Here is a 19242-nt window from a genome sequence, read left to right on the forward strand (position 1 = left end):
TCAAAATAAGGTAACTTTGGAAATGTGCATCAGATTTCAAAAATGGAGAAGAAGGAAGCCTGTAGAGCCTTCAGAACAAATGGGAAACCCCCTGAGGAATTTATTTCAGCTCCAATTGCGGCCTTACTTACCCATGGCCTAGTCATTGAAGTATCAAGCTCTGATGGCCATTGCTATGAGGCTGCCCCCACAAAGCTACTGGGCACAGGGGTAGTTCACTGGGAAAATACTGGTGGAGTACCCACTCCTCCCATCTTCAGTATGTGAATTGATCATTACTAATTACTAACCAATACTGGGTGCGTAGCCATTCACCAGTAAGGTTGTTGAGGTGGGAATGCATCAGCCTATCAACCGGAGCCCTAATCTAGTTTGCTCCCAATCCTGCCTTCAAATGTGCCTCCACAGAACAGGGAAGATTCCACCCAATATGACCTCCCTAATGATTCAACTCTCAAATTCCCTGTCAAATCCCTTATTGAGATCTGCCCTTTGGATTTACCATGGTTGGGTTTTTTGGTCACCCTTAAAATCAGTTCATTCTCAGGTGTGTCCAGATCCTGCAGATTAAGGGAGGTGTTTCTAATCACAACACCTGCTCCTTCCTTTACTTGCACAGTTTCGACACTCATTTTGGGTGGTTCATCATTCTTTTGCTGGTGAGAGAAACAGAGAAAATGATTTCATTTCTGTCCTTTTGATAATATGTATATGTAGAATAATTTCTACAGTATTAACAATTGGCAACAATGAGCTTGCATACAAAATATGAACGTTGAAAGGGGATGAAATCATTAAACAATGGAATAGTTAATCCCAGGTTTGCGATCTGAACTCCTAATCTATCTCTACTTTGTGTTATCTGACAACAGGATTACAAGAAATTTTATCAGACAGGCTGTTCAGCACCCACAAGCAGCAGTTACATACAGCTTACTGTAAAGAAACAGGCTTTCTGGCCCAATGGGTCTCCACATGTACCTTACATAATTGAACTTGATTAACAAACTCTCCTTTTTTTTTGTTTTTATTCCAATTTAATCAAATTAAGTCCAATTCAGAGTCTCAACAAGTTGAAACATTCCTGATCTAAGCTGACAAGTCAGGGCTCTCACCTCCTGTCTTGGGTTTGATCTACATAATCCAGGCTGCTTGAAGTAGGCATAGCTCCTCCTCCAAGGCTTGATTTCATCTGCATCTTGCTGAGATGCTACTTTTAAAAATTGCTTCAAATGGAGCTAAAATGTAACCTAATGACTTCAACCAAGCACATATCGATACCACACTTGATCTTAGCCAAAACTCTCCTATTTATTTCTCCCTCAAACAGATATTTAACTTTCTCTTTAGTGCAATAATAGTGCTCGTCTCAACTCCACATGGTTACCCCTCTCTGGCTGGGCAAATTTCTTTTAAATTCCTTTCTGAATTTATTAGCAACTATCTCAGTGCTTTATTTAAGGGCTGCCCTACAAGTAGAAACATCAAGCAGAATTGAATGCCCTGCACAAGACAAGTTTGGTGATGGAATATTTAATCAAGTGGAAGGATACTACAATGGGATCCCAATACCTCTGCCCCTGTTAAGTCCTTGGCTGGAACACTCATAGCCACCCTGCCACTGTCGGCTGAGATCCTCAAGATGGCAATTAAGCGGGAGGGAAGCCTTGCTGTCAGGCACTCAGAACCTCACTGAGTAGGCTGGCATCGGAAAGGAGGGGGCTCAGTCAGCACCACCCTCTGTCCTTACTGCCAACTCCCTTTCCACCACCATGAACTCTCTCCACCCCTCGCAAACCCCCAGCACTCACTCACCTGTGACCTGGGTGCCTCAGTAATCCTGGGTCTTGGATGTGAGCATTGTGCACAGTGACCACCATTTCTCAGGTGGCACTACTGAGCATTGTAAAGTTACCAGCTTCTGATTAGTCTTTGATCACAAAGGCCCACTGATTAAGCACCTGGTTGGCACTTATTTCAGGGTTATTAGCAAGTATTGAGAGGGATTTTCTAGATTGATGGTACATTAGAAGGGTTGCGGATAGTGTGGAAATGTAGAAGTAATAAAAAACACTGTGAAGGGCAATTGCTGGGCATAGAGACATGGAACTATTGAGAATGGCTTCAGGGGTAATGAGGGAGTTGTAGGTTTAAAAACTAATTGGAGAGGATTGCAAAGTCTGCATGCACTAAGCTACTTAGTAGTGAAATCAGGAAGCAGTTGCCTGTATAGAAGTGTAATTAATTCTGAATCTATCTCCCACAAAAGTCAATGGATTTCAGGCCAATTGAAATTTAAGATTGCAATGGTACTTTTTGTTAGATAATGGTATTAAAGGATGTTGATTAAAGGTGGATAAATGGGATTGAGGCACATGAATGGCGGAAAAGGTTTGAAGGTTTGAATGGCTTGCTCCTGTTTTTATGCTGCAACTGAGATCGAGAAGCAATGGGAGTTGGGATTTTGTTTAGAAATTATTCCAGAAAAGGTTATGTATTTGCCATGTACTGCAAAGGATGTACAATCTGAGAAAATTACAAAAGGGCCTTTGATCTGGAAGGATTGAGATGATCAAAAAATCGTTGGGCCAACATTGGGCATCTGGATAACCCTTCGTCAGAGCTGGTCCTCCAGACTTGGAAGATTGGCTCTGTTCCCTCTCCACAGACCTGCTGAGATTTTGTGGCATTTTCTGTTTTTATTTCAGATTCCAGCATCCACAGTATTTTATTTGAAAGAAAATTGTGAAAGGTCTGCTATTTGGTAGTACTGGAGGCTTAGATTGGGTAGTATTTTTAAGAAGGATTAAGACTTTAAGACATAGTGAATACCTTCCTCCTAGGTGTCTTAAAAGAATACCTACTTGGTGGTTAGTTGGGTAGCTCATTTCAGCTAAAGGCCTTAGAGGTATGAGGTGGTGCACCTTGATAGACAGAATAAAGGGAGGAGGGATCAAGGGATATAGATATGCAATTGCCAGAAGTAGCAATGCAAGTTAATAAAGCAAAAAAAACCCACAATGGGTTTCATTTTTAGAGGGTTAAAATTGAAAAGCAAACAAGTTTTGTTACATTTGTGTGGAAGTTCGGTCAGACCAGATGTGGAATACTATTCACAGTCCTGGTCTTCACATTATATAACAATATGACAATATCACAACAGATGCAGAACTGGAAGGATATACTTGCCTTACTCAAAGATTAAACCGGCTGTGATTCCTTTCTCCAGAAAAGTGAAGATTGTGAAATGGCATGATTTAGGTCTTGAAGTTTATAGAAAGGCTTGGCAAAGTAGATGTTGAGAATATTGGGGGAATTTGATGCCTTTCCTTGAGGGAGGGGGTATTTAATTAGATGGAAGAGTACTGAGTGGGGACCCTGCCACCTTTTCCCCTCTCCCCTGATTAAGTAATCTGGGGCAGAAAGACTCTTTGGTGGCCTACCCACTAAACCAACTGAGGCCCCTGAATGGGCAATGTCTATTTAAGGGCCTCAACCTGATTTTGTTAGTAATCAGACAGCAGCAGGCATGGAAATAATTAATAAGAGCCATCTATTTTTCTACCCCCAGGCAGTGACAACTTCTCTGTGACCCCCATGTCACGCTCACTCACCTGTGGGCTGAATCCCACACTGATCCTGGGCCTCTGGTGGTTGAGTTGTTGGCAACTACCACTGCTCCCCAGGTGATATTGATGGCAATGAGAAGCGGCTGGCTTTTGATTGGCCAGCAGCTCTTTTTTTTGGGGGGGGTGGGGGGAAGAAGAAGAAGAAGAAGAATAAGAATTCCTGCAATGTTTGTTTGTTTGCAGGCCTTGGGGTGGTGGTCCCTTCATGCTTGAATGAGGCCCAGAATCAGGAAAGATTTAGGGGTGCTGAGAGCCACTCCACTACACTACACTTGGTGCTGACCCTAAAGCACCTTTCTACAATTCCCATCTTGCGACCCCTCTGCTGCCATTATTCACCTATGTCGGAGTCAATTGGCGATTCTCGGCTTTAAGAAGATGTAGTATCGGCACCAGCCACCACCTACCAAGTGCTGCTGCTAAGCAATGAAGAGCGCTTGGCCTCTGATTGGCCTGAAGCTAGGTGGGATGTCCGTATCCGGGGTTCCTGATCTCAGGGAAGGCTTGAGTGGCACTTAATATGGTGGGTCTTCCCCAGAGGAGATGGCATGGAGCTCTTGCCAGTTCTCCAACCTGCAGTCAAAATCTCTGCTGCTTGGATTAAATTACACCCCATGTTTCTGCTTGTGTTAGAGATCAAAACTAAGAGTCGTAAATACATGTTACCACTAATAAATTCAAAAAGAAATTCAGGTAGAACCTGTTTATCCAGAAGGTGGTTAGAATGTGGAACGCATTACTATTGAGAATAGCTGAGGTGAATGGTATGGATGTAATTAAAGGGAAGTTAAATAAACACATTGGAAGGCATATGTTATGTTTTTCAGTTAGATAATGAGAAGGTAGAAGAATCTTGTGGGAATCATAAACACCGACATGGATCAGTTGTGCCAAATGGCCTTTTTCTGTGCTGCTTATTCCATGTAACTTTACACTGTATGTCCACAAGTACAGCATGAAGGCACCAGGTACTTTACATGCCTTTCAGCTCAGCACCAGGACAGGTATTCGTGGAAACTTGTGGCAAAAGCTATCACCCTCAAACTAACTACTGTTCTTTAAAGTGATTACTGCATTGTCCTGTTGTGGAGTCTTGGGTCACAACTGGGAATGTGAATATATGACTTCTCACAAGGAGAGCAGCAGGAAGTGAAGGGTGACACATGCAACTGGGAGAGGAATACAGAACGAGCATCAGATGAGAAGTCCTGGGTGATGCTAAAGGGGCAGTATTATCTACATTTAAGGTGCAAAATCTGGGGTGGGAGCATTCAATCATAAGCAACTGTTGATAGATAAATTTAAGCATGACTGGAAGATGCGATAGCAATTTTGCAATATGATGGAGTAGTGTAAAAATAGTTGGGCCATATATATTTTTGGTGACATCATACTCTAACATTGGTGACCATCATATATCATAAATAGTTTTAGCTTCACTTTGAGACCTAATCAGACATACAATCATTTCCTAATTCTTAAGGACTGATTTTCTTCCTAATGTACCCATGAGAAGAGAATGCGTTTAAGTCGGAGGCTAGATTTCAAACCCAATTTATTTCAATGGAGTCCAATATCAAGTGGGTTTTAAGGTTAGTGTTTGGCCCTATTGCATCCAATCTTTCTAGGCACTTTTAAAGTTAAAATCACGAATTCAATACTTCGGTGTTCCTGATCTGAATTTTTGGCTACTTCAGTAAAAATACTTGCTAGCTGTAAAGTATTTAAGAAAGGCACAATTTTGTTCAAAGTACAATGAAAAACAAAGAGAACATTAATTACCTGTATTATAATGTTGAAGTGGTATACTGGAGACTGAATAATACCATCGGTCACATAGAAGTCAAAGCTATCTGAAATTGGCTCAATGCTGCGATGGACACTCTGCACATAGTAAACATTATTGTCGAGAATATCTTGCACAGAAAAGGGCACATCTGGGCTGATGATGACAGCTTGATCAGTTCTTCCTTCTGTCAACAGAACCAAATCACAATTGACTAACAGCTTAGAAAGTGATAACAAGCATATTCTGCATATTAGATGGTTTAAAATCAACCCAGGAGCTGATTCCATTCTGTTGACAGGGCAGATCAAAGCTGGTTATGTTCAGTATAGTCCCCAATATTTACACGCTTAAAACAGTCAATAAATTTTATTGGCCAGAACATAATAACTGGAACTCATTTGCATTAATGCCAATTTCAAAGTTGCCATCTCTTGTTTAAACACATTTTGGACAGAAATTGGTGTGCTTACTCAGTAGTTCACACCTCATTAACCTGCACTGAATAAAAGAATCTTATTAAAGATAAAACTCTTCCACCTTTCCAGTGAATTTGTGCCTACAATTCATTTGCTGTAATAAATGGTCCAAATTCAAAATCTATGTAGTAAGTAAAAAATTCTGGTAACACTGCTTTTACTGCTATATTTCTATTAAAAGGTTCAAATCTGCAAATGCTCAAAATGAATTAGAATCAAAATTAAACTGTTCCAAAATGGAGAATATAATGTTTAACTGCACGAAAGCACTAACTTGTCATGTGAAACAGATTAATTCATTGATGTTTCAGCTATAGCATTACATGCACAGTTTTATGTACAACTAAACGCACCCATGCTGCTGCAGTGTTCCATTTTTAATATTTATCTCTAAATATTCAAAAGTATATCTTTCTAACTGTATTTGATTCTACCTTGGTGTTTCTGAAATTCAAATAGTAGAAGGGTAATTAAGGGCTTTAGGAACATTGGTTTTCTCCAATGCAAAGTGGTTTTGCCACTTTCGTGTACCCAAGTGATAGGGTTGTGCCATATAATATGAACCTCCCTTAAGAATTGCATGCTATTAAGCAGAGTCTCACAGTATTGGATTTTAGATTAAGTGATGCGATAGATCAGGGACTGTGGCCTGAACAAACCAATGTGTTTTGTAGATTATTTTAAATAGCAGGACTTAAATCTGAAAAACAAGTGAAAATTATGAAGCCAGTATAGCCCCACCAATTCCAGGATTCTGGCCATCTGGTCACACTAACTCAACACAAAAAATGGTCTAGATTCTGACAATTGGAAGCAAAAGCAGTAAATATGCTGGAAATACTCAGCAGGTTAAACAACACCTATAAAAGAAACGGATAAAAGTTTCAAGGTCAATGCCAGTCCAAGAAGTAAAAATATCATCAACCACATTTCACAACATTCAATGAAAGCAATGGGGAGTCCCGCCTAACGGCTGGAGTCAGTCAGAGCCGCACATCTTCTCATTTCACAAAGGCCCATCAAACTGGGCAGTGGCAGCCCTTCCCCAGGATCGAGGAGCCTGGAGAAGGTATCTCATCCATCAAGAGACCGAAGAGCTCAGCGAACAAGACCAAGCAGCTCGATCAAGTTCATCAACATGGGTAGTATCAGAAATGTCAGACAGATGGCATAAAGTATTGAGTTATTATGGGAGTTGAAAGGTTTTTTGTATCGATTTTGTTAAAATTGGATTAAACCATGAATCAATTCTTGTCCTTTTTCATCTCATGAGTAAGAGTACCTGGGTAAACAAGTTTTTTTTATAAACAGGTCAAAGTGTACAAAGTTAGAGACAACAACATGGACATCCAAATACTGATCAAAGAGAAATGGCTGCATGGGATCAGAAACATATTTATTTAGCAGGTAACTACAAAATATTTTATTGATAATATTTATAAAAACACAACTTAAAACCAAATAAAAATCATATTTTGCAATGAGTGATTCAATTTAATGTAACTTAAAAGTGCAAGGGGAAGTGAATGATAAGGGAAGATGGTTAATTTGTAGTTCATGCTCTGATGCACCAATGCATTTTGTAATCAACTGGTTGATATCTTAGTAATGTTCCTCTAAAATAACACAAACTAGAAAGTCATATTTATTTTCAAATATAATATAGAAGATTGTGATTTCTGCCTAATTAACACAGTTGCATTTGACAGTATAGTAATATGTTTGCAGCTTTTAAATTTTATAAAGAATAAATAAAATGAGATTTAAATGCAAAATGAGGAAGTTAACATTTTATCTTTTAAAACATTCCTCTAAGAGAGTTCATTCACGAGAATCAAGTTTTTAATCTCATAAACATATTACAAACAATGTATTCAATCTACGATATTTACCCAACCATTTTACAGGTCTTGCTGTATGTCCGCTGTTGACAAGTTAAAGGTACAAGCTGTATTTTGTTTCTTTATCCCATTCTCTTGTCACCCTCCACAAAAGATCGACACTGAGCAAGCTATGTGCTGCTCATTATCTAATGCACACTGCAGCTGGTGCTAATGGAGCAAAATGCCTGTCATTACCAGGGAACAAGACAACACAGTATTGGTCTTGGTTAATTCATTACATCACTACACTTGGCAGTAAAATCTGGCCTTTTCACCTTTTCCAAGAGATTATATGGCTTCCAGGTGTGCCGATGAGTGTTGATGACAGACAGAATGGTTCAGTAGGTTGCTTCTTAGCCATCATTTTCCTCATGTTTACAGAAAAAAAAAACAGCTTTCCCTGTTCCCTCAAATAAACCTATGGTTACATAAGGCAGATATGCAATACCTCTTTTCAGATTTTCAATGTAGCCAAATGTAGGTGCAGTGATTATCTTTATTAACAAGTCCTTCTCTGGGGTGTCTGGATCTGTTGCAAGGATACTGTGAGATGACAGCAGTATTCTTCCTCCTTCTTCTACCTGCAACCAACATAAAAATATAATTCATTAAATACACTATAAGATGACTGACACGTCATACTATCATTTCAATGGGCAGTGGTGTCAGTTTTTCCAAATCCTTCTTTCTCCATTCATCTTTCCAGGCCACAAAGAAAGACTGCAGAGCTGGTCCCAAACCTTCACAAAGACTACTTGTTCAGTAGTTGTGCAACTATGACCCAAAGCAGTTTGCCACCAAATACTTTCATCCAGCAGTTTCCACAATACAGAATTAACTCTTGTGCAGAATCACAGGACATCCAGAGCTTTCACACCAACTGAGTGGCTGAACGCTCAAAGGCATGGATCATAAAACACAATGAAGTTATCACTTCACATTGACAGTTCTTCAATTATTTATTTTAGAAACAACAAAGCAACTCATTCCCAGTGAAATTAATATTTTCAATATATGTTGCATATCCTGTAGTTAGTGACATTCCTTTGAAATCTATTATTAGACCATTACCTATTATTAGAGGCCAACTTAAATTATACAAAATGTAGTTGGGTTTGGTTGCTAACAGCCAATGAGCATGAAAAGGGCAGTATGATTGCAAACATGTTAATAGAAGTCAGCCCAAGATCATCTGTCATTGGTTCTCATGAAACTAGTGACCTCTGGATGCCAGTCAGGCAAAGCACAGGATCTGCAGGCTCAGATGGCTGTGATGGCCTTCAAGACGAGAAACTCAACTTGACAATTCATATCAAATCAGTGGTTACAAGAGCAGGTCCGAGACTAGGAATTCTGCAGCAAATAATTCAACTTTTGACTTCTCAAAGCCTGTTCACAATCCACAAGATACAAGTCAGGAGTGTGATGGAATACTCCCCCCTTGTCTGGTTTTGCAACTCCAACAACACTCAAGATGCTTGAGATCATCCAGGACAAAGCAACCTGCTTGATTGGCACCCCTTCCATAAACAAACATTCACTTCCACCACCACTGACATATAGCAACAGCTGTGTGCACCATCTACAAAGTACACTGCAGGAACTCACCAAAGCTCCCCAGACAGCAACTTCTAAACCCATGACCACTATCATCTGGACAGACAAAGACAGCAGAAACACAACCATCTGCAAGATTCCCTCCAAGCCACTCACCATCCTGGTTTGGAATTATATTGCCGTTCTTTCACTGCCGCTGGATTAAAGTTCTAGAATGCCTTCCCTAACAACACAGTGGATACACTTACACCAGATGGATTGCAGGAGGCAAGCAGGCAGCTCACCACTACCTTTTCAAGGGCAATTAGGCATGGGCAATAAATGCTGTCTAGCCAGTGAAGCCCACATTCCTTGAATGAATAAATAAAGTAGGTAGGTCCCAAGGAGAGTGGGATGGCAAAAATAAACCTGAAGGACAGGGTAGTTGTTAACAGCAACTTAAAGTATTCCTGTGGAGCGAAAGGTTACATTTTACTTCTCTTAGCAACACACTTAGGTATAAAAATAAATTTACTTATTTTGAATTCCAGTTGTCTCTTTAAGAACTGCTCAGTAGACCACTGTTCCGACTGATAAACTAGTCAGCACTTGTGCAGCACACATTCCAAAGTCTTTAACCAATTTCACAGAAGGCCCATAAATAAGTGAATGACCTTATTATTAAACAAGGAATCAAACATCTGTTTAAGGTGGCCATGGGGAATACCCAAATGCCACTTGAGTCAATATGATATTGGATGTAGTTCAGATGCCTCGGGGCACAAAACGTAAACGTGTGCAGAAATTGGCCAACAGGAACAAAACAAACTTCCAGTTTTGCCCTGAAACTTTTAGATGACACTTTCTGGATCAAAATGTAGTCCTATGTCAGCATCATTAAAGCTAAGCTCTGTGCTGAATGCCTAAGGTAAAAAAAAAATCAGTTTTAACAGCTCTTTGAACTGCACACTCATCGATAGATCAGGAAGACGACTCACTCACGTGTGAGATGTGCATATGAAGTTAACAGGTAAGTCAGGCCCAATTTTAACTCATCCAAAACCCATTCACTTGTAGAATTAAAATCAGGATCATCATTCATGTCTTGTACAGAATCAATCCATAGATGTTCTTTACCTTAGCTTGTTTCTATACTTACAGCGACTTCATCCCTGACATTAACAAGTGGCGAGTAGTCCCTGGCAGTGGTGATGGTAATGGTAAACATTTGGTTGTCGAGGCGGTTGTTATCAAGGTCATAGACAGTGAAGTGGAAAATATCAGTGATGGGTTGACCATCTGTGTCAAAGTCTGTAGTGTATCTATTTAGAAAAGGAAATTATGCAAATGGTAAGTATCACCAAAGATGTGTGTTAAATGGTTAGATAATGCAAATATACTGACTTATCAATTACACATTTCTGATTTATATAAACATATTACTCAGCATTGTACAGATGTTACATTGTGACAATGTTTACATCAAGTCTAATGATGGTTCAGTAATAGATTATTAAGAAACAGTAAATCACACTGACAGTTAATAGCACCTTGAGCATATCATCATGTTATAGAACAGAAATAGAATCCATCAATGATGCCTCCTAGATAATCATTCATGATAAATCCACAGTGGTCTACAGTGCAGAATAAGGTCATTCAGTCCATCATCTTTATTCCAGCTCTTTTTTGGAGCATTTCAAATCCAATCCTAGCATAGAAATGTGGAAACTTATGGCATAGAAAGAGGATGTTTGACTTTTTGTTCCTGTACTACTTCTGAGCTGTTCAATTTAGTCTCAGACTCTAATTTGGATCCATTAACCATTCAAACTAGTTCTTTTCAAATACATAATCAATAATTTTTGAAAATTCCAATGGAAGCCAATCTTTTGAGCCAGTGCTTTCCAGGTGTTAACAACCTTCCGTGACGTCATTTCTCCTCCAGTTCTTTTTCCAATTCAATCCCAGCTTCTCCAATCTCTCCATATAAGTGAAAACTCTCCTCACAGGTATCATGCTGATGAACACTTCCTGATTTATCTTATCAGCTTGTCCTGCCACCCTCAAAGAATTGAAAATATGCACCCAAAGTCCTTCTTTACTTGTCACTATCTCGAAAATTGAAAGAAATCTCACAGCACCAGGTTACAGTCCAACAGGTTTATTTGGTAGCACAAGCCACAAGCTTTCGGAGTGCTGCCCTCTGCAAGACGTGCCACATCATCGACACGGATGCTATCATCTCATGTGAGAACACCATCCACCAGGTACACAGTACATACACTTGCGACTTGGCCAACGTTGTCTACCTGATACGCTGCAGGAAAGGATGTCCCAAGGCATGGTACATTGTGGAGATCATGCAGATGCTACAACAGATGAATGAACACCGCTCGACAATCACCAGGCAAAAGTGTTCTCTTCCTGTTGGGGAACACTTCAGCAGTCACGGGCATTCGGCCTTTGATCTTCGGGTAAGCATTCTCCAAGGCAGCCTTCACAACACACGACAACGCAGAGTCGCTGAGCAGAGACTGAGAGCCAAGTTCCGCACACATAAGGACAGCCTCAACCAGGATCTTGGGTTCATGTCACACTATGTGTAATCCCCATGACTTTCTGGGGCTTGCAAAATCTCACTAACTGTCCTGGCTGGACACAATACACATCTCTTTAACCTGTGCTTTGCCCTCTCTCCATTCACGTTGTCTGTAACTTTAAGACTTGACTACCTGTAAAGACTCGCATTCCAACCATTATTTTGTAAATTGAGTTTATGTCTTTATACGCCCTGTTTGTGAACAGAACTCCCACTCATCTGATGAAGGGGCGGCGCTCTGAAAGCTTGTGGCTTGTGCTACCAAATAAACCTGTTGGATTTAACCTGGTGTTGTGAGATTTCTTACCGTGCTTATCCCAATTCAACACTGGAATCTCTACATCAAAAACTGTACCATTTGTATTATACTGCCTCTCCATGCTTTGTCCCAAAACGTATCATTTCAGTTTTGTGGAATTAACTTGCTTCTAGTCCAGCTCTGAAGATCAGGGAAATTTGAGTTGCACTGAATGCAAATTGCACATAAAACTTTGTAAACTTCTGTACCAGTTAAATCAATATAGAGGGAATTATGTTAAAAAAAATCAAAGTAAATGAGCTGAAGCTCCACCGTGAATCTCTTCAAATTGTGCATTTCCGATGTTGATTTTTCTTTAACCTTTTCCATGTCTACTTTAAACTTAATGATAAATATATAGGGAAGGATAACTTGCTGCAGTTAGATAAGATGTAGTCTCCCAAAATCCTATGTACAGTTTTGGTCTCCAAATGGGCTTATATTCTCAGGAGCTTAGAAGAACGGGAGATGATGTTGTTGATATGCATAAAATTCTTCGAGGACTTGTCAAAGAGGCTGAATCCCCAAGAATCTGGGATCATGGTCTCATGATAAGGGCCAGGAGTTGAGCCTGAGATTTGAAGACATTTCTTCAAAGAGTTGCGAATCTTTGGAATTCTCTACTTGAGAGTTGGGAGGCTAAGTCATCAAGTATATTCCAGAATAATGTCAATAGATTTTCAGGTACCACGGAAACAGAGGTTGTAAAGGAGAATTAGAGTAGAATATCAGCCATGATCTCACTGAATGGCAGGCCAGATTCAATGGTCATGTGGCTTAATCCTACTCCTGTTTCTTACATTCTTATTATGACCACTATTACCTAGATGTTCTCCCACAGTGATGTTCTTTATTTGCCATAGTTCATTCTCTAGAATTAGATCCAGGAGTTTAACTCCTTGTTGGATTAGAAAAAAAACTGATTAAGAAAGTTCTCCTGTATATATTTTACAAATTTTTTTCCCTCCTTGTTTTTTACTTTGTTTCCCACACCCCGGCAATATTATGTCATTAAGTGCACAATAATTTCCACTTCATTTTTTTTACATTTCTAGGGGAGCATGTAGATTTGTTCCTCCATCTGTATCACAGTATTTGGGATTTATTGTAAACACTTCTCAGAGTTTTGTTTATGTTATTTAGATCTAACAAAACAGCTTTGGCTTTGAACCTTTTAGTATATCATAGAACATAGAACACTACAGCACAAACAGGCCCTTCGGCCCACGAGTTGCGCCGATCACATCAACACCTATCTATAACCCCCAATCCCATAAAACCCCATATACTCATCCAGAAGTCTTTTAAAAGACCCCAGCGAGTTCGCCTCCACCACCACTGACGGCAGCCGATTCCATTCACTCACCACCCTCTGAGTGAAAAACTTACCCATAACATCACTTCTGTACTTTCCTCCCCGCACCTTAAACCTGTGTCCTCTCATAGCGACCATTTCAACCCGGGGAAATAGCCTCTGAGAATCCACCCTATCTATTCCTCTCAACATTTTATAAACCTCTATCAGGTTGCCTCTCAACCTACGTCTCTCCAGGGAAAAGAGACCCAGTTCCCTCAACCTAACTTCATAAGGCATGCCTCCCAGTCCAGGCAACATCCTTGTAAATCTCCTCTGTACCCTTTCAATAGCTTCTACGTCTTTCCTATAGTGAGGCGACCAGAACTGCGCACAGTACTCCAAATGAGGCCTGACAAGGGTCTTATAAAGTTGCAGCATTACCTCCCGACTCCTAAACTCAATCCCTCGATTAATGAAAGCCAGTACACCATACGCCTTCTTGACCACCTCTTCCACCTGCGAGGCCGATTTAAGAGTCCTGTGGACCCGGACCCCAAGATCCTTCTGCTCCTCAACACTACCAAGACTCCTGCCCTTGATAATGTACTCATTCATCCCGTTGGTTCTGCCAAAATGGACGACTACGCATTTATCCGCGTTGAAGTCCATCTGCCACTTCTCCGCCCAGTCCTGCATCCTATTTATGTCCTGCTGCAACTTTTGCCATCCTTCCAGACCATCCACAATACCACCGACCTTCGTGTCATCAGCGACCTTCATATCATCTCTCTCTAGAATAGTATTATTATCCTTGATCAATAATACTGCCACACTGACCTGCCTGTTACCCCACCATCTTTATTCCTTTCCTATACATTGTAGCAGGAATATTTAGTTTCTTTTCCAGCCCATGTCTCCATTACAGGCATTATACCATAACCCCATGTAGTAATAGCATACCCCATGTAATAATAACTTATCAACCTTAACTGTAACATTTGCCACATTAACACACGTACATTCCACCACCACACTTTTGGTTTCGCTTTTTTCTTTAATCTTTCTGCACTAATCTTTGTTAGGTTGCTATTTGACCCTTCAAATTTATTTTGGATTTCCCAAACATAGATCAACTCACTGGATGGGGATTTTCTGGTCACACTGGACCCAAAAATAGAAAATCCCACCTCCAAGGTCAACAGACTTTTGAGTTGTCCACCCACTGCCCTCTATGATTCCCATGGGAGGCAGGGTGGGCAAATTCCCCCCAGTGTATTTTTGGATTACACACTACTTCTTTGCCTTACCTAATGTTAAAAACACATAAAAGCACGCTGAAATGTCATTGTTTTCTTAAATACACTCCTAATCTCTGATTATCTTGCTCAAGGCAATTCAGAGAATTGTAAAAGAATAGGATCATTATGCCACATTATGCACATCTTGCAATTTTGATGTCAAAGGGGAGACAAGGTTAATATGTAACCTACCGTGGCTCCGAAGGACACAAGGTATTAGTACTGTAAATAAATGCATCCTGACTTCAACTGGAGATAAATTACCCTTAAAAAGACCCTGATGTCAATTAGAAAGCATTTTATGCTGCAAGAGAAGCTTTTTTCCCTCATCAACAAGAAGTAACCATCTTTATCAAACATGTTGACATGCTGGCAGAGCTCTTATGGTGCTGTTCACACTAAATTGGAATTTTATACAACAAAGACATTTGGCTTTTAGGGTGAAAATATTTAAAACAGTCATCCAAAATTCCTCTCTACACTATTTTAGTGGAGATATTAACGTGTTTATCTTAAATGGAATAATATCTCCAGTAAAATCAAGGCGAGGATGTTCAGAGGAATACACGAAGCAGCTGTCTGCCAGCATCCATAAAGTAGCTTCAGGACCAATGTACTATTTTGCTGCCAAGGTGAAGCTGTGTTTAATCTATCTCATCCTTTCAGGACCACTGTCTCTAATTGCTGTAAACAGGCACCTCCTGAGGGAACTGTTGGGACAAACCAGTTGATTGACAGCTGCTTGCAATTTCTGCACCTTGGGGAAGACAGGTTATTGAATTCACAAGAAAACAGCAGATTTTTAATAATATACTTTATATTAATAGGTTGTCTGTTCACTCTTGGGCTTGTTGTTTTATGTTTCAGTATCGTAAATCCTGGTGTACAAGTTAACCTGGCATGAAAGACAACCTATTTTTTCCAGCTCCATGTATCGGGCAGAATTTTCTGTTTTATTTTTAAGTGCTGTTTTGGGTGGGAAATGCGCTGAATAGCACACCGGCTCCACTGATGGCTTTCCCTGCCACATATTTCTAAACTTAGTTGAAAGTAATGCTGAAGCAAGTCCCATGCTGGTGGGGCGGGCTCTAGAGATTGGGGTGCCATTTCTGAAGTGTGCCTCGATCTAACAGAAATAAAAGCAAGGATTTCCCCCCCCCAATTCATTTAAATGAGACAAATCCCCACCATACATGGGGAACCCTGCCCCCACCGACACGGGAACACAGGAACATCTCCCAATGACAGGGGGAACTCACAACCCTCCCACTGACATGAGGAACCCAACACCCACGTAAACAAGGAAATCATGCTCCCCCTTAGTGCCAATGGGTAGTGCCAGGCATGTCTCTCTCCTCCACGGGACTGTACTTACATGTGCACCCCTGGGGGGGGTTCTTTGCCAGGTTCCTGTTGATTCAGATTTGTTGTAAACCCCAGCCCCCTGGTGACATGACATTACATTTGTAGCAGGAAGGGGTGGTGCATGAATCCAAAAGTGTGGATATGATATAGCGGATGAGCCCCTAATGATATTAAAATGTACATAAATGGGGTTCTCACCATTGCCAGCATTGCATGCGGGGAGGGCGGGAGGACCACATAGTGAGATTTTGGCAGCATGAATCCCGTTTATCAGCTCTCGCGATCCCTGCTGGTCGTCCGGCCTCAAGCATATCTTTCAGTGCCAGATTTCTGGTGCCATCAGTTCCATGCCTGAAGTAGGCTCGGAGCTGCATTGGGCATGCAAAGGAGCATTCAAATCTAATTTAGATGTCATTAGTGGGCCTGGGACTTAAGTCCTGGACCCACTACCCTCTTCCACTCCACCAGAAGTATTTCACTCCAGTGGGGTTTACACTAGCTCCCTTCTTTTTGGGAGCTGGCAGCCTGACCCCATTGGAATGAAGGTAGAGAGGGGAGGGATTAGGGCCCCCTAGAGGTTAGGGTGTGGGAGGTACCCCCATGAGCATTGGGGGTACCTCCTGGATTAGGAGCCAGCCTACGCCCCAGAACTGTCCAAGGGCCAAAGTGCCAATGCCCAAGGCGCACCTTGGCACTGCCCAAACATAGCACAGTGCCAAGTGGGCGGGGCAGTCGGTGAAGGGGGTTTCCACTGCCACCCTGCATACTGGTCATGAGCAGAGGGAGGGAGGCCAGCAATCTGGGTTGGGGGGTGTGGGGGTGGGTCGGGAGTGTTGAACAGGAGATCGGGGCTACGGAAGGTGGTGGGGCAGTGACCAAAGCAGGCCGGCGTGGGGGGGGGGGCGGCGGCAGGGGGAGAGTGTCAGGGCTGGGCCTCGACATGTTTGGAGGGACAGTGATCAGGCTGTGAAGGGGTTCCATAGGTGGCTTTCTGGGGATTGCAGGGCTGGCCAGCGATTGACCTGGCCAGTAATCAGGTGGCCAGCAGACAGGGGCCACTGCACATGCGTCTATCTCAGCTCTGACAGATCGATGCACGTGTAGTGGCTCACTCAGCGCTATGTTGCCAGCCTCTCCAGTGAGAATAGGTCCCGTCCACTGATTTTTCACATGATTTGGGCTAGTGCACAATGTATGGGAGATTCCTCTCTGAACCAGTTTTCACACTAATTCAACGCTTAGAATTCTTTTGGGAGAATCGTCCCCAATATTGCAGTACTAGTGCCAATTGGTGTGAATGCCACGTACATTTTGTACGTCTGACATTTTGAAGTGTGACTTCACTGAGTTTTTGTAAGCAAATGTTGGAATTTTTGTGTGTTTAAAAGTTTTTTTGCCACTAATTTTGCACCTGTATATCATGATGCACCAATACATAATGGAAGCAGTTTTGACCTTGTGTGAGCGGGCAGTAAAGTACAGATTGGCCACACATTACATACGCCACCCAATTTCCATTCGCAGCCCTGCCCCCCGCTTTCCCCCATTCGGGTTTTCTTGACCCCACCTAATGTGAGAACTAACTCTAAATACATACTGACATGTATTTAATGAAAATGTCATTGTGCAGATAGTGCCAATGCAACTTCTGATTTGAATTTCAAAGAATATGTTCAGCAGCAGTAAAATTGTTGTTGTGCAAGGTTTTCTTGGGCAAACAGACAATTAGCACCACTGGATTTACTACCCATGGAAACAAATGCTTCGGGCATTCTTTCTATTTAGTCCAGTCTTCTTGATGACTTTAATTTTCCAAAATGGTCCAATAAAAGAAAGTGGCATCTATTATGTCTGTAATCACTAATTAAATACATTTAATTTTATTTTAACAAAGGCATTACCCATTTCTTACCTGAATCTATATTCAGGGCCAAGTGTATATTTTTGATAATATTTTATATAGATTGCTCATTATAAGGCAAACTTACTACACCAGATATCAGGATGGGAGGATCTGTCAACAATTCTGCAACAAGTCTGCCTCTTTAATTGATTAACTTGGATCCTGGACTACCAGCATACAAGTACCATTCAGTTTATCAGGAGACTGCTAAAAATTATAATTTGGAGGAATCACGAAGGACTTTTTTTTTTAAACACAAATGTAAAAGTGTAACCAGTATGTCCTGTACTGCTCATTATGATCAACCCTTTACCTAATTCTTAGGTTATCAATATCCTCCATCGTAAAAGTTGAAAATTCCAACAGCTCTTCATCGCCTTTGGTGAGAATACCATACATGGGCAAAGATATCAACTGAATCCGGATCTTACTGTCAGGAGAATTATTGTCCTAAAGAAGAAAAGGTAAATGTTCAGCTACTTGGTTTCTTTTTAACATTTCTAATAATTTTCCATTACTCAATTGCGAAAGCAACATTAATACATCTAGAAAATAGCAAGTAATATTTCTCGAATGCAACCACTACTGCACAAAACATTCAACATAGATGTGGCAAAACACTCTAAAGTTGGTGTAATATTATCAGATAGAGAACTCATGTCGGAATGTGTTAAAGTGTGGATGTGAATTTACACCTGTGATCCTCTCCCTCAGTGAATGAACTTGGCCTGATTGTGTGACTGAATGGACAAGAGTATAGCATTGGTGAATAAAAGGAAATCTAAGCAAAGGTGTACCTACAATTCCAGCAAACATATTTGTTAGGATGATACAGAGTTAAGTGATAAATTAGGATACAGTTGTGCCCAAAAGAAGGGTAGCCATAAGACATAGGAGCAGAATTAGGCCACTCGGCCCATCAAGTCTGCTCTGCCATTCAATCGTGACTGATTTGTTTTCTCATCACCATTCTCCTGTCTTTTCCCCACAACCCCTGATCTCCTTATTAATCAAGAACCTATCTATCTCTACCTTAAAGACACTCAATGACCTGGCCTCTACAGCCTTCTGCTGCAAAGAGTTCCAGAGATTCACCACTCTCTGGCTGAAGAAATTGCTCCTCATCTCTGTTTTGAAGGATCGTCCCTTTAGCCTGAAGTTGTACC

The 19242-nt window shown here is 41.1% G+C and overlaps 1 protein-coding gene across 2 annotated transcripts in view; it reads right to left on the reverse strand.

The window, feature by feature from the left end:
• The window catches only part of fras1 (Fraser extracellular matrix complex subunit 1), a 473019-nt gene that overhangs the window by 108818 nt on the left and 344959 nt on the right, over positions 1-19242 (reverse strand). For both annotated transcript variants that reach the window (XM_080191292.1, XM_080191285.1), the window contains 5 exons: positions 18390-18526; positions 10473-10635; positions 8226-8358; positions 5412-5602; positions 503-656 (listed from right to left, as the gene is read on the reverse strand). In XM_080191292.1, the coding sequence (XP_080047418.1) occupies positions 503-656; positions 5412-5602; positions 8226-8358; positions 10473-10635; positions 18390-18526 (778 nt within the window). The remainder of the gene's footprint in view (positions 1-502; positions 657-5411; positions 5603-8225; positions 8359-10472; positions 10636-18389; positions 18527-19242) is intronic.

The sequence above is a fragment of the Carcharhinus amblyrhynchos genome, chromosome 1 (assembly GCF_965287045.1).
Source record: "Carcharhinus amblyrhynchos chromosome 1, sCarAmb.v2.hapA, whole genome shotgun sequence".
NCBI classification, from domain to species: domain Eukaryota; kingdom Metazoa; phylum Chordata; class Chondrichthyes; order Carcharhiniformes; family Carcharhinidae; genus Carcharhinus; species Carcharhinus amblyrhynchos.